Below are 14279 nucleotides of genomic sequence, written 5' to 3'. Positions count from 1 at the left end.
GCCATGTAAAGTCCAAACCCTGAGCACAAGGTCGCTGAGATTGTATCATATCCTCGCTGCTATTTTTGTTAAATATAGGCATAGTGAACTGTGCGCTAAAGAGGTGGTGGGGGGGGGGGGGTGGGAGGTTTTGATTAAGCACACAACTGTGCTGAATCCCTTTTTGTGCCAGCCGTGCTGAAAATGATTCACGGTATGGACGGGAAGTATTTTTCCAAGCAGCACAGGAAATAACTGACATTATGTAGTGTTGCTGAAGATTATCTTGTGCTGGTGGGAAAGTGGAGCTGGATATAACGACTCTGTGATTTTCGCTTTTCAGAAGTTGGGTTAAAGTTGAAAGAAGTTCACAAAGTACCTCAGCAACACACTGCATCAACAGAAAACTAAAAGCCCCAAATGCTCCAACCAGGCTTTTTAGAAGATGGGATACTTCCCGACAGTCACAGTACACGTCACATGCATATCCTTTATGTCCTCTCACTTGAACCAAAAGAGTGCCTATGTTGATGGTATTGAGTATAATTAGCACTTCTACGCTCACCGTGTGTCAAAAGACTCATAACTGTTCGATACGCCCCGTCATCGAGAGGCCACACACCTGTGTGTCCCCGCTGAAACTTTTACCGAAACTGTGAGGACAAAGTGGTACAAAGCAATGGATGTTTAAGATGATGAGCCACTTTTATTTGACCGGCAGAGTTCTCTTCTTGGCCTACTGCTACATTTCCTTGTCACTGTAACTCAGGAGACAATTTTGATGGCAAGCCCTGCAGGGGGTGAGGCTCCCATAAAAAGCTGCATTCATTTGTCCAGATGCCTTGTGTTAGAAGTGATATAATGTCAACTTTTTAGTTCCCTGAGCTGACTTCTCAGAGAGGAGTTGCATTTCTCCGTTGCGGTGTGCATATTTCTGCTGAGTTTTTCGAAGGTTTGCAAGATACTGCCGAGGTTTCCTTCCTCTTTTAGTTTTCTAAAGTCAGAAACAGAAGCTGCAGTTTGATTGAAAAGCGTGTTTGAATGTTGCGTAAGCGTGTTTATCCGCGCTAACCTGGGTCAGGTAGCCAAGGGCTGCCAACTCTCAAGCACTGACACTCGTGCAGTTCTCACTATTTTCACGATTCCATGCCACTAACCCATTTTCTCACAACTGATGGCAATGGAGGGTAAAGAGACGAGACGAACACAACAAACATGGGAGGAACGCAATCAGAATCCTCAAGGTTTTTAGATCAGTGAGAAATATCCACTGAAGATAACAGCTGCTTTTTTCCTTTACTTGTCTTAACTCGGCTGACTAAGTGAAAGTTAGCGCAGTATGTTGCTGGAATTTGTTTTAAATGACTTTTTCCCATGCATCTTTACATATATATATATATTTATTTTCTAAGTGGGAGTCAGAGACAAACTACTAAAGTTAGCCTCCGACAGCAATAATAAGAGATAAATAAGCACATGCCCCACTGGGTAAAGGGCAAAATTAGCTAAAGGTTTACAGCCTACAAAAAGGTTCACACAAAAGTTAAAGGCAGCACATTCACTGAGGAGAATCCACCAGCTCTGCTGAATCTAGCCCTTAGTGTTGCTGCTTGCACTGCGACCAGACTTCAAGCTAATTTGGAGAATTTTGGACATGTTTATACTCCAGAATCTTACAATACTGGTGGTCAAGGTGGCATTAAATCACTCTCCATTCTGGAAGTCTTACTTGCAGTTTGAATGCATGAACAAATGAGATCCACATGCGCAACTTAAGCCAACAGAAGCGTCTCCGCGGGCTCACCTCATATTGTGTAATGAGACCGTTGGGCTCGACAGGCTCCTCCCACTTCAGAAAGATCATATCGTCGAGAGGGGTGAAGGTGAGCGACTCTGGCGCTATGCCTCCGGGAACTGTGAGAAATCGTCAAAGCAAACATTTGTCAGGGAAATTGAAGTGCTGATCCCGCAGTGATCCTGCACTGTCAATATCACAGGAGTGAATGTCACGGCGGCACAGAACAATGCATCACGTGAGACACAGAACATCAGATAAGACAACTGCTAGTTGACAGACTGCATAAATTGCGTGTATACAACACACAAGAGAAAGAAACTGGTGGAACAATATCATAATTTCACAGCGATCTTTAGTCAAAGTTGATAATGGACATATCAGTTGCTTGCTAGCACGTGTGATTCTGAGTCAGAGTGAGAGGACTGTCTGAATGTGTCTGAATGTTCCACTTCACATAGTTTTCTGAGACCATCCAGTTGTCTCCAGAGTCTGTGTGAGCACTCTACAGAGAAAGACTGCTATGTAAGATTCGGGCCTGAGGCTAAAGCAAGAGCCAAACAGCTGAGCTGACTGTTTGTTTTGACTTAGTCTGGACGACAAAGTTGCTTATTCAGACCGATGCAAAAAGTGTTCATGAAAACACATATTCATCATTATCTAGGCAGGGGGAAAAAAAAATCTCTTCCTTTCTGATCCTCTGTTGATCTTCCATCTCTCTTTGTGTGGATCTCTTTCAGAAAAGTCTTGCTTGTTTTGATTTCTCCCATGCAGACGATATGCTACCACGGAGGAAAAATAGGAGATAAGAGGCACAAAATCCTATCTTGGATTGCCTGACTTTCCCTCTTCATGTTATTTTCATCTGGAACAAAAAGATCTTCTGCAATGCTGATTCAGCCTCAGACAGATCAGTCTGATGGTCACTCCCTCAATATCAATGCGAGGAGAGGAGAGGAGAGGTTTTCGAGGAAATTCACCAAATGTTAACAGAAACCGATTGATTTATAGATTTGTATATTTTAACTACTTAAACGAACACCATAGTGAGAGAACTAAAGTCCGGTCAAGGGGAAGTTTCAATCCTGGATAGTTTCCATTCTGACATTCACCATGAGAATATTTAAACATATGAGATATCGTGTTCCAGTTCACAAATCACACTCTGATGATAAAGGCCTATGACCAGGACAATACTCGGTCTGTGTGAATCGAGGCTTCAGAAGGGAGAATAGAGCTGGACGCCGTTTGGCCAAATTTACTGCATTTTACAACACGTCAGCAGTTCGTCAATGGCACAAAGCGCTCTGATAATCTGATATTTCTAAACAATGTGAAAGGAAGAAGCAAAAAAAGTTACTCTGAGGTTTTAAGGCTGGTGTATAAATATACTCAATAAGCTGTAATCAGCGGGTTCAACACCAGCAGGGACATCTTGTTTAGACAGTCTTGGTGATGTCAGTCCTATCTTTCAGTTGGTTGTAACATTGAACAATGATTTTACCGCACAGAGAGGTTCTTCCTGTTATTTACTGACCCCTTACAGTGTGTTTTGGTGAGCTTTTAGTAGCCTCAATCTGACTTTTAAAGAAAGTTTTTTTTTTAAACTCATGATGGAATCTACCAAACTATAGAGAGTTCTGTAGACCAAGTATATATTATCCTAATAAGTAATTAAAAATGAATCTTTCTTCCGTGGCTTTACTGTTTCATTAGAAAATAAGTGCCCTTGACATGGGTGGCCCTGATTGAGTTTCCGTAGAATTACTTTTTTTTATTGTCGTGTTGAATTCGGCTTCAAGTTGACTTTGCAGAGGGTGTGGTTGTATTTGAGGAATTTGACAGCCTTTCATCCGCTAGGTTTTGGTATTAAACTGGAAACAGTGTGAGTCACTGTGCAGGTGATTCTGTACTCTGTCTGAAAGAGAATGAGTTCTCTTCTCTCTAGCCTCCACCAGGGACTTACTGTCTTCTTCAGTTTGGAAGGTGACCTCTCTGCCCTCCTTCTTCCCCTCCGGGTTGGCCAGGGACAGACGGACGTGAATGCTGTGGTAAGGTGGCAGATCACGGAGCGTGAAGCGCGAGGCATTGTGCTCTACAGCCAGGCACTCGCGTACGGTGGTGTTGTGGCCTCCGCCTCCCCCAGCCATTGTGTAGCGGTAGCAGAGGGACACTGAGTAGGTGTGGCAACGTGTCAGGTTGAACGCCAGATTCTCCCACTGCAGGGACAGCTGCCTGGGCTGGATATCGGTGGCTATGAGGCCTCGCAGTGGACGCATGGGCTCTGGGAGGGTCGAGTAAGAAGGAGGAAAAAAAAAGAGAGATTGAGCTGCAAAAGTCCAAAAATGCTTAATTAAGAATTTCAGATAGAATAATCTGCAAATGATGGGTGAACTAACTTCCCAGAAATGTTTTTTTCTGCTGTTAAACTGTGGAAAAGCAATTATTAATAATGATAAGAAGAAGAGGAATTGTAGAAGTGATACAAAAAGAATTGTAAAAAATTAAATAGACTTTAATAAAAATAACATCCAAAATATATACAATACATTAAAGATGAGCAGGTAAAACAGGTATCAAAATGATCTAAATAAAGTAGATATAAACCCCTTAGAGAGCAGGAAAACCTACAAAGGAAGTAAATTCTTATTCCAAGAAGTGAAACCAGGTAAACTTGATGGATGAATCTTCATATAAATAACCACAATTGAGCAGAGAGATGCAGCTCTGCACAGATTCTAGTGTACATACTTTAAATGACAAGCTCTCATGACTTTTATCAGCAATTCTAAAAAAAAAAAAACTGCTCCTGATCGCATTCCATCGATCAAAGGCCACATAAACACAATGTACGTCCACGCGGCAGTCGTGCCTGTGTATGTTAATGAGAACGACCAAAAACATTAGCTAAAACCCAACAGATTAGCGGCACACAGGAAAAAAAAAAACAAGAAGACATTAGTTTCTGTGCCAACCCACTGAATGTAATGGTTTCAGCCTGGACGCCCCCCTAAAAATGTTCTGGCGCCGCCACCGGCCGCAACATAGAGGTCAGTTTTCTGCCAGCACAGCACACCCACATCCCCAATGGTAGAAGAGGAACTCGGGCCAACTGCACTAATTAATAGGACAGGCTGTGGGTTGCTGTCGCTCTCCCACCAGTCCTCTCCTCTGTGTCACAAAGCAAGTTGACTCCCCAGTAGTTACACATCTTTGCCCTGAAGTTTAATCCCTCTAACTGCCAGTGCCAAGCAAGGACATTTACTTCCGCTGGTCACTTTAACTGCTGGGTCATCGCTGCAGCAGCCAGTCACATATTTTTAGAAGACACCAAGTTAATTCTGGTCATTGACGAGTTAACCCCGACTTTCTCTGACTCAGTCTAACAGCTCTGTCTTTGATATCCCCCTCAAATGTAATGGCTCACTGAGACATAAAGAGAGCCTCTATACACAGAGGCACAGAGCAGCCAGTGTTGAGGAGGACGTCCGAAGCTGAAGAGAGGCCAAGTGAAGCCAAGGACATCCTCTGTATCAATGGAGGCATTTATCAGAGACCATTATTAACCAAATCAACGCCCTTTTTTGTGAAGCGGTATGATACATAATGCAGCGTAAGGCTTTATTCTTTAATTAGGGCATTTTGAGTAATGGGCCAGGGAGGCAGGGAATGACAGCAGAGATATGGGGTGTGGGGAGACATCGGCGGAGTTGGAGGTTGCCGGCCAAGGTCTTCATTCCTGCACTGACTCATTGCAGCACAGATTAGTGCAGGGAACTTGAATAAAACGGTCAATGCGTCACTGAGCAGGGACTAATACATTAAAACAAGAATCATCCCAGAGAACGGATTTGAAAGGTGCTCTGTACCTGTTCAAGGACACAAAAACACACCCACCTTTCCTGTATAAAGCAGTTGTTTAGCTCTCTTTCGCTCCTCTATCTATCGGATCACTACAATTCCCATTTCCTTAGGTGTGTTTTATTGGCTGTGGGAAAGCTCTTGAAATGTAATGACGGTTCAAATCTGTTTTGAAAGCCTTGGCACTCATCGGCTTTTTCTTTTAATTTGCTGTCAAGCATCTCACACTAGATGGAAATATGGACAGAGCATTGATCTGACCCTCATTCAGAGCAAAGTGAAGGAACAGTAGATGAATGAGTGGGCACGGTAATCGCAAAGTAGTAGAGTGCACCGCACGCCGTGAGAGATGTTAATGCACCATTGTTCACTGTGATTCAGGATTGTCTTAATGATGCAGTTGATAGCCTGCACAGTCTGAGAGCTAAATAAAGAGAAGCATTTAACTGCTGAGTTGATGAAGCACCACCAAAGAGGCCACAGTGTGCTCATTATGAGCTTTCTCAAAGTGGACATTTGTGCCAGCTCCTTCCCCCTTGCCTCGTCCATTCCACATGCACCCATTTTCTGGCACCCTGTGGCAAAAGAACTGCAGCCATCGTGACATGGCCAACAGCCCAGAGCACCATTTTGAACCTTGAATAGAGGAGGTTAGGGCAGACATGACAGGTTATGGACTCTAACTGACGCTAAAACTATGACATAGACCAGGTGTGAGCATTCATACCTGTGAGACATGTGTTTGTGTTTGTCTGGAGTTGGACCTGCACACCCCTTGTGGGCGGAACGGCTCCTAGATGCTGTGATTTCAAATAACGATGATCGAAAACAAAATTTACTTAATGTAACTGGTTCCATGTGCAGGTGGGGAGCTAATAACGAATCGAATCTGCAGCGATCTTTTGAGAAGCTGCAAATAATCAGATGTGTTTCTATCGTCTGGAAACACGGCGTGTGTTGCCAGAGAGCTGCGGTACAGGCAATGCTGCCTATAGCTGTAAGTCACTAGAAGAAGTAGATGTTCCAACTTGAAACCAACTTTAACTTAATGAATCTGCAACTGCGATAGACATCTTATACCCCCACTTTCATGGAATATTCTACCAGTCAATCGAGTTTACAACAACAGGTGAGTCACGTTTAAATCAAATGGGAACATAGCTAACATCACTTTTTACTGAAAAAACTGCAATAATTAAAAGGGAGCTATGGAGTTAATGGAGTTAGAGCTACTGATGAGCATATCCATGGAACCAAGTCTATACTGGTGGAAATGGCAGCTGGAAATAGCTGCAGGCAAAATACTGTGTCTTATGTTGGCATTTTAAGCAAACCTGATACAATTACAGTCTTGTTCCACAAGGGCATGATACCGTATCTGAGCAAGGTGTTGTGCCATGGTAATACATCATTATATCGGTAAGATGGACCACTGTTGTTTCAGTCGGCATCAGTGCAGCGTGCAGTTAAAGTTTCTCTATGCGAAAGCTACGGTGGAGGCAACAACACAAGTTTAAGAGCTAAGCAATCAATCTAACATTCAAGCATAAAATGACAGGTTGGAGGGGATTGTGAATGACTTTATCAAGTTCTAAATGACATGAATCCCCATGTCGTGTAGAAAACTAAACACCAGAAAAGTCTAAATGTGGGGAGTTCTGGCTCCGAACGGAAAACATGATCAATCACCTGCCAAAATATGCAGATCACTTGTGGTCCTTATGTGCCTAAAATTAGCCTGGCTCCAGTGTTCTCTCCCTTTAACCGACCACGATGATCATGGGCAGGGGCTTTCCAGAAGGTTCAGTGACCCAGCAGCAGGTGGAAGGCCATTAACATAGTTTGGGGACCACCTGCAGTACAAATGCTTGCCTCTCCTCTGTGATTTACTTGAGGGGGTTCAAGCTGTGCTAATGCACCGTGCTGATAATCACAGAAATGGCTCATCAAGCACACCTGGATGGCCATCAGAGCCAGACGGAGATCGTGTTCACATTCACGGCCATTAGTTTTACAGCCTCCGCACCAAGACAGCTCAACTCCATGACGGTGTGTGTGTGTGTGTGTTTGTGTGTGTCAACATGCTAGGGACAGAGGGAAATATTAGGATGGCCATGGAAGAGTAAGATTAGTCACGGTGGTAAGGCAGCTTTCAGACAGGAAATTCACTTTCCTCCTCAACACAAAGAGGATCCAAATATCCCTTCTGTTCACTGGATAATTACCACCTCTCCAAAATCGCAACGGCAACCCCATCATCCATTTTCTCGTGCTTAAACCTAATCAGGCCAACAGCAAGGGGGACGATCAGGAACCAGCAGTACAACGTGGGGTCAGTTAGGGTAGAGCACACCAGATGGTTTGCTGGGTGGGTCAGGGGAGCTGAGGGATGCGAAAATGTTTTTCAGGTTCAAGGAGGGTAAATAAATTAGGTGGAGGAAGTTCCCATTGTTGAAGTTTTCTGTAATAATGTGTAACACAACATCCCCGTGTAAGACTCAACGATCAAGCCACGCAGGCAGTCAGATGTAGGGGCACGGCTGGAAAATCATTTCAGTCCTCGGTCAAACACTGCTTTACCTCCTATCTAAGGAAAAACATGAGGGACAATGACAAGCAAAATGAATTTCACCTATACACCCTCTGTATTGAACAAGTGCTGCATTTAAATGCCCTGCTTAACAGCTCAGCAAACACAGCAGTATTACTTATCCCACACATGGCTGAACAAGCTAATGTCACAGTGGTTTGAAATGTAAATACATCATTAAAGGCTGAGTTTAGTGACTTTCACAAACACTGATACCGGCAACTGTGAGAGCAATTTCCATCTGTTGTGAATCCTCTGTTGCTTCACCTTCTTTTGAACGCTCTACACCGTGTGTATGTATATATATATATATATAAGTGAATTATTGGAGTCCCTCGTTGGGGACGGCAGTGCAGGAATTGAGGAGGGAGAGCTTTGAGTTCACTCACAATGCCTGATGAATGAGGGCTGTCTTTGGCTGTTGGGACAGGAGAGTAGCTTTAATATGTCATCGGAGAGGAGACCAGGGAGGCTCTGTTGGAGCAGGGTAGGAAGATATGTGAGGGATAGTGTGTGGCAGGGAGAGACCGTTGGGCACAGACAAGAGTGATGACCATGGAGGACACGAATCCACTGACTGCCTTTGGGTAACGCAAAGCTCTCCATTTCCTGTGCTACACAACACACACGGTGCAGATTCAGGCAGGGGTAATGACTGCCTGGATCTTGCGTGTGGGTGTGTATGTACGTGCATCAACACATTGTTTTAATGCTCCGTGTGTAAATATATTTAGAAATTAGCATGGGTGTAGCTGTCTGGTATGCTGCTCTTCGCTTTGGGTAGTATGTGTCTGCGTGGGGACAAATTACAGAGATCCACTGATGCGAGAGCGAAGAACAAGATGTTTGGCAAAGAAGTACAAAGCCAGATGAGACAAAAAAACTTCAAATGAATACCAGCTGAGATGACAAATATTTATTTACAAATGAGTTCTTCTTTTCCCCCACCAAGGTAAAGGCCAAAGAGGACATAGGACTTTGTAAGTCAATTATTTGGAGTATTCAACCAAAGCAGACTGTTCCAACACTCTGTTTCACTGTACCACGAGCAGATCTCTGTCCACTATGACTTTTGATGTTTGCTGATTTGTGTTTGCAGATTTGGGAGAATGCCCCACACAGAGTTCATGCGGAACATGCACCAATCACAGCTAAGAATCCCTCCCTCTTCCGCTTGCTGATTGCAACGACGCCCAAAACCCTACCTGTGTAACAGTTCAAAGCCCAAAGTTCAAAGCATGGTCAGACGGACTCTTTTGTGATTCTGATCTCAAAGATCCCGCGAGAACTCATCTGCTTTGCAGGATAAGTTGAGACGTAGAGGACGAACAAAGGAGAAGTCCATTGAACTCTACTACGGATTCAGATCAATATCTTCAAAATTGTGAAACAGTGAAGTGGCGGTAGAAAATTGCTTGTCGTTGTCATATGTGAGTAACATTAAATGAGCACATTTGGCCTTTTCTAGTTAAGTTTTTTACTGCCTTGTGATCCATCCATTTTTCTATCCTCACTGTGTCGTATAAAGGGCTCGACCCTCACCCAGCTGATACTGTACAGACAGCGGGGGCCCATCCTAACACAGAGAGAAACAATAATCATGCAAACTCACACTCACTAGAGCCATAAATGAACCCATCGTGTCGTCTTACAGATGCAGAGATGCAGAAACATGTAAACGCCACACAGGTACCACATTAACACCACCCCCCCTCAAGTTCTCTGATACAATAGACAAATCAAGAAAAGCTCTCAACCTATAAAACTCTTCATCACACTTAGAAATTGACTTACTTGTTCAGCGCAAACCAAAGACGCCTGCTTTAGGCTAGCTCCTAAAATCAGCCAATCAGCTGGTATCTTTTAAACAGCCCTCAAACCGTTATAGCCATGCAAGCAGCAATTAAAGTCTCGCTTTCAGTCTCCCGCAGTTCAGAGAAGCCCAGTGATAATAAATGTGCATTCTCTCATGAGATAAGTATGTGTAGTGACTGACTCAGCTTGTCTATCGGCTCCTCCGTGATTGAATTTTCAGCAGATTATCGTGACCGATTCGGTCTCAAAAGTTAGAACATGTGGCCGCCGGGCATCGAATCATTAAGCTGAGTATCCTTGTTGGGAGTGACTCCATTACATGCAAAGGAGACGAATTTATACATTTGACAATAACACTGATCCAATGTACGGTATTTTAGAAGTACAGAACTGCGTTGGTGAATGAGAAGAGCCGTTGTGTTGGTGCAGTTTCCCACAGATGCTCGGTTTCAGGGCACTGCATCACCTCCACACCGCAAGCTTTAATTCCCCCGAGCACTACATGCTTTATCGAGAGTCCTTTCAGAGTAATATCAACTCGCCATCAAAAAGTGCTATCTCGTATTTTTTTTCCCCGAGCCCAACTCCAGAAAAAGCCCGCTCCAAGCACACTGCAACATTTTTAGCCGCATTGTAGGACAATGATGATGCGACTGATAACACGGACGGGTCGTAATAGTAGATTAAAGGTCCCCTGTGGATTTTTTTAAGCTCGGAAAAACTCTGAAGTACAGTGAATGCAAATTTAGTTTGTGTTTGTTTACAAGGGTAATCCAGAGGGTACCTTTAAAACCAGCAACATGCAATATGGATGAAAGCTGGGAGGTATGTTTTCAGCTTGCAGCATTTAGATATATCAATACATATATATGTGTGTGTGTGTGTGTTTGGAGTTAAAAGAAATCATATCTAATTGCTTGCGTTTATTTACACTTGATCTCTTTTTCTGTGCTGGGAGGATAAAGTTGGGTGTTTGAAGTCGATGTCAACTCAAAAACTCAGAAATAACACGGCTCTCTTACTTTGTTTGGGGCACAGTGAGTCGCTTCGACTTGCAGTGGATTTCTGTGTTACGCTCCCAGTTCAGAGTAGAAACACCCAACCTCCCCATCGCCACTGTGCGAGTTCAGCCGTCCTATCTGTGGTGATGGGTTTTTACCAACTTAGGCCGGTTCAAACGCACGACTCGAGATGAGATTTAATGAGGGAAACATAAGTATTTGAGAACTAAACTGTGGAGCGAAGCGCTTTTATATCAGACTGATGTGTGACAGTTTGAGCTCGGTTTGCTGCGTGTGCAGCTTCGAGCTCCCTTTGAGTAAAACAGTTAGAACATGCTTTAAGGGTTACTGGATGTAATTTGTGTATTGCAATTAATTTACTTTAATAAACCCAACAAAAAAAGGGGGGAGTGGAACACCGGTTTGTTCGTTGGCAGTTCTTGCACTCAGTGGCTTGATTCAGTTACCCCCGGTAAGCTCCATCTTTACTCTCCTTTAAAGTTGACTGGCTCATTCTAAGCAACCTGTCAAAACTTATCACAAGAGCACAATGCTTTACTCAAAGACGCATTAAGCCGACAAAATGTCTGGAACCAGTGTTTTAGGTACTGAAGGCTCACCTGCACACTTGGTCCTGCTCACGAGTGGAGGTCCAGGAGGCCCAGTTCCTCCCTCTCCAGGCCGAGTTAACAGCACGCTGATGTGGTACTCGGTGTCTGGATCCAGGTGCCAAAGCTTATAGGTGACCATGTTGACTCCATGCACCTCTGACCACGGAGACTGGCTGGCTCGGTACTCAATCTCCTTCCTGATAATGGGGCCATCTCCCAGGATGGAGTTGGTGTTGAGCTGGATGATCAGGTAAGTGGAGCCGGCACGCAGCAGCTGAGGCGGCGCGATGGGGGATGGAGGTACTGTCACAGAAGATGAAAAACAGCGTTTTATTTTTGTGTGGTTAAAAGCATTTGCTGCTGGGCTCTGGCACAATTTAGGGAGGTGGGTGAAGTTGTTCTGTTAATTTTACTGATCACTTGTAAGCAAACAGATTCCTCACTCAGGATGTTTAAGCTCAGTGAGTCTTAGATGAGTCTCCAGAGAATGCAGGATGTGAACAGGTCAAACTGTGCTCAAATAGCAGATTAGTCATACCCATTAACAAGGCATTCACTGCCTTGAATAAATCTCAGCAAAGTGGTGACTGAAAAGAACAGCTGTGCATCCAAAGCAAAGAATGTGACAGCTCTGTGACGGAGGTATTAAGTCCCGTAGATGCTTTTTCTCTGTCTGTTCCCGTAGCTGCTCACCACAATGAAAGAGGAGACTCTGCGTCACTGCTGGACAAGATTGCCAAAGCAAGAATTAATCCCACAGCCCGGCGGTCAAATGTCACTTACAGGCAGATCCAAGCCACTGAACAATTACACGGGCAACGGTGTGAGTGAGGAACGGGAATGGAAAAGAAACGAGGACAAAGCATGAGAAAAGATCAGAGTGGGATCTGTGGCTGTGACTAATCCTTCATTCCAGCAGAGGCGCCTCTGTCTTTTATGGCCTTCCTCTCTGCGGGCTCTCAACATTACCAGAACCTTACCTCTGCTCTGCACTGCTTCTCTTAGCCCGCAGCAGCTCATCTTTGGGTTGACTGAATCCTTAATGAGAGGACAACTTTCGACCACAAGACGAGCTGCCAGCGTGATTACGCTTTTAAACAACCCATTCATGTCTTCCGCAGTTTGAAGCTCTCGTAAATAGTTTATTTTTCTCGCAGTGAATTCATTTATTATGCACTTTATTCTTATCGCTGTCCACTCACAGTTGTTTCCATTGTTTCCTCCAGTTCTACTCGCAAACTTCCCATTTTCTTTCAGCGCTGCTTTCTGTTTAATTAAGGGTTTCATTTAGATTTATGGTTCAAGTCGCTGCAGAATCCCTGGAAGCGTGGCTTCAGCCGTCTTCAGGGTCAAACGCAGAAGTACAGTGGGGCTGTAATAAAAGCCAGAGACTTATGGATAAACATGACAATGTTTGTGTCTTAATTATGTGATTACTGTTCACTGTGGGGCAATAGGAGAGCTTAATCCTTTCCACATTACTAAATAGACCAGATCTAACTCATTAAAAAGATGATGAGGCTCTTCTTAGCACTGTAGTGGAGGTCAAAGGTATTTATGGAGTTCTTGTTAAGCCCATTTAAGATGAAGAGTTACATCCTTCTGGCTTCAACGCAACTTGCAGCACTCCATTATTTCAGCCTGGGCTGCAGCTTTGCCATGGAATAGGAAATAAGGGAATAACAGCCACGCACACACATGATGAGTTCTGCAGGGAGTGTGAGAACAAGAAATTGGATTTATTTTATCATTCTCTCTGTTGGTGAATTCGTCTCTGGTTTACTGGCAGCTGACGGCTACAGGGTTTAGTAACCGTTTTGAAAAAAAAAAAAGGGGGGCTGCATTTTGTACAGCAGTTATCAGGTTATCGCAACGCTAAACCCGACCCATTGTTCCGTATCGATGAAAGGGATTTACCTCATGTGGCAGAAGACTAAGACTGAGGACCTACAGCTATGCTCTGTGAGGCTGAACTGAGGCACAGCGGTGCTTTGAGCAAAATGTCAACATTTGCATGCCAACACGCTCGCACTGACAGTCTTAATATGGTGATTACAGGCAGGGGTAATTTTTTAGTTTAGCTTGTTAGCACGTTGCATTTACAAATTAGGCTTAAATGCGGCTGAGAATGATGGGCATGTCATATATTTGCAGTTAGTTGCCCTTAAACCAAAGTACAGGACTAAGTCAAACATGTCAGTTCAGACTTTCATGGTTAACAAACCCATCCATCCTCTTTTGTTCGTCTTTCGAACAGCAACGACAGGAGAACAGAGCGAAGGACTTGCTTATTTCCCTTTCTCGTCATCACTTAGCTGAGGGCTGGAGTCTGTTATGCCATCAGACCGTTCCACTGCCATGTCATTACGAGGCTGTCAAAGTGGTGTCAGGCTGTGGGGTTGCAGTGAGTAATGAGAGTGAGGTCACCATCTGCGGTTCATGATATGACAGTTGCTGCAAGAGACCAAGTCAAGTGAGCAGCTTTGTGACAAAAAGCTGAGACTCCTCGGGCAATTTGCTTGACAATTTCAGCTCAAGACTCCACTTCTGTCTGTGCTCGCCATCTAAACACGAGTCGCATACTGTTTTGTCTTGAAGGAATTTATCTGAAAACATCTTTGAAAATT

The 14279-nt window shown here is 44.0% G+C and overlaps 1 protein-coding gene across 4 annotated transcripts in view; it reads right to left on the bottom strand.

Moving 5' to 3' along the window:
• ptprub (protein tyrosine phosphatase receptor type Ub) overlaps positions 1-14279 on the bottom strand; it is a 160511-nt gene that overhangs the window by 45980 nt on the left and 100252 nt on the right. For all 4 annotated transcript variants that reach the window (XM_072394486.1, XM_072394487.1, XM_072394488.1 and 1 more), the window contains exons 7-9: positions 11662-11955; positions 3741-4058; positions 1784-1893 (exon numbers count right to left, since the gene is read on the bottom strand). In XM_072394486.1, the coding sequence (XP_072250587.1) occupies positions 1784-1893; positions 3741-4058; positions 11662-11955 (722 nt within the window). The remainder of the gene's footprint in view (positions 1-1783; positions 1894-3740; positions 4059-11661; positions 11956-14279) is intronic.

Source organism: Leuresthes tenuis, unplaced genomic scaffold (assembly GCF_036924035.1).
Source record: "Leuresthes tenuis unplaced genomic scaffold, fLeuTen1.0.hap1 SCAF_10, whole genome shotgun sequence".
Taxonomy (NCBI): Eukaryota; Metazoa; Chordata; class Actinopteri; order Atheriniformes; family Atherinopsidae; genus Leuresthes; species Leuresthes tenuis.
The sequence above is the reverse complement of the archived record's forward strand: the minus strand, read 5'-3'. Positions and strand labels throughout refer to the sequence as shown.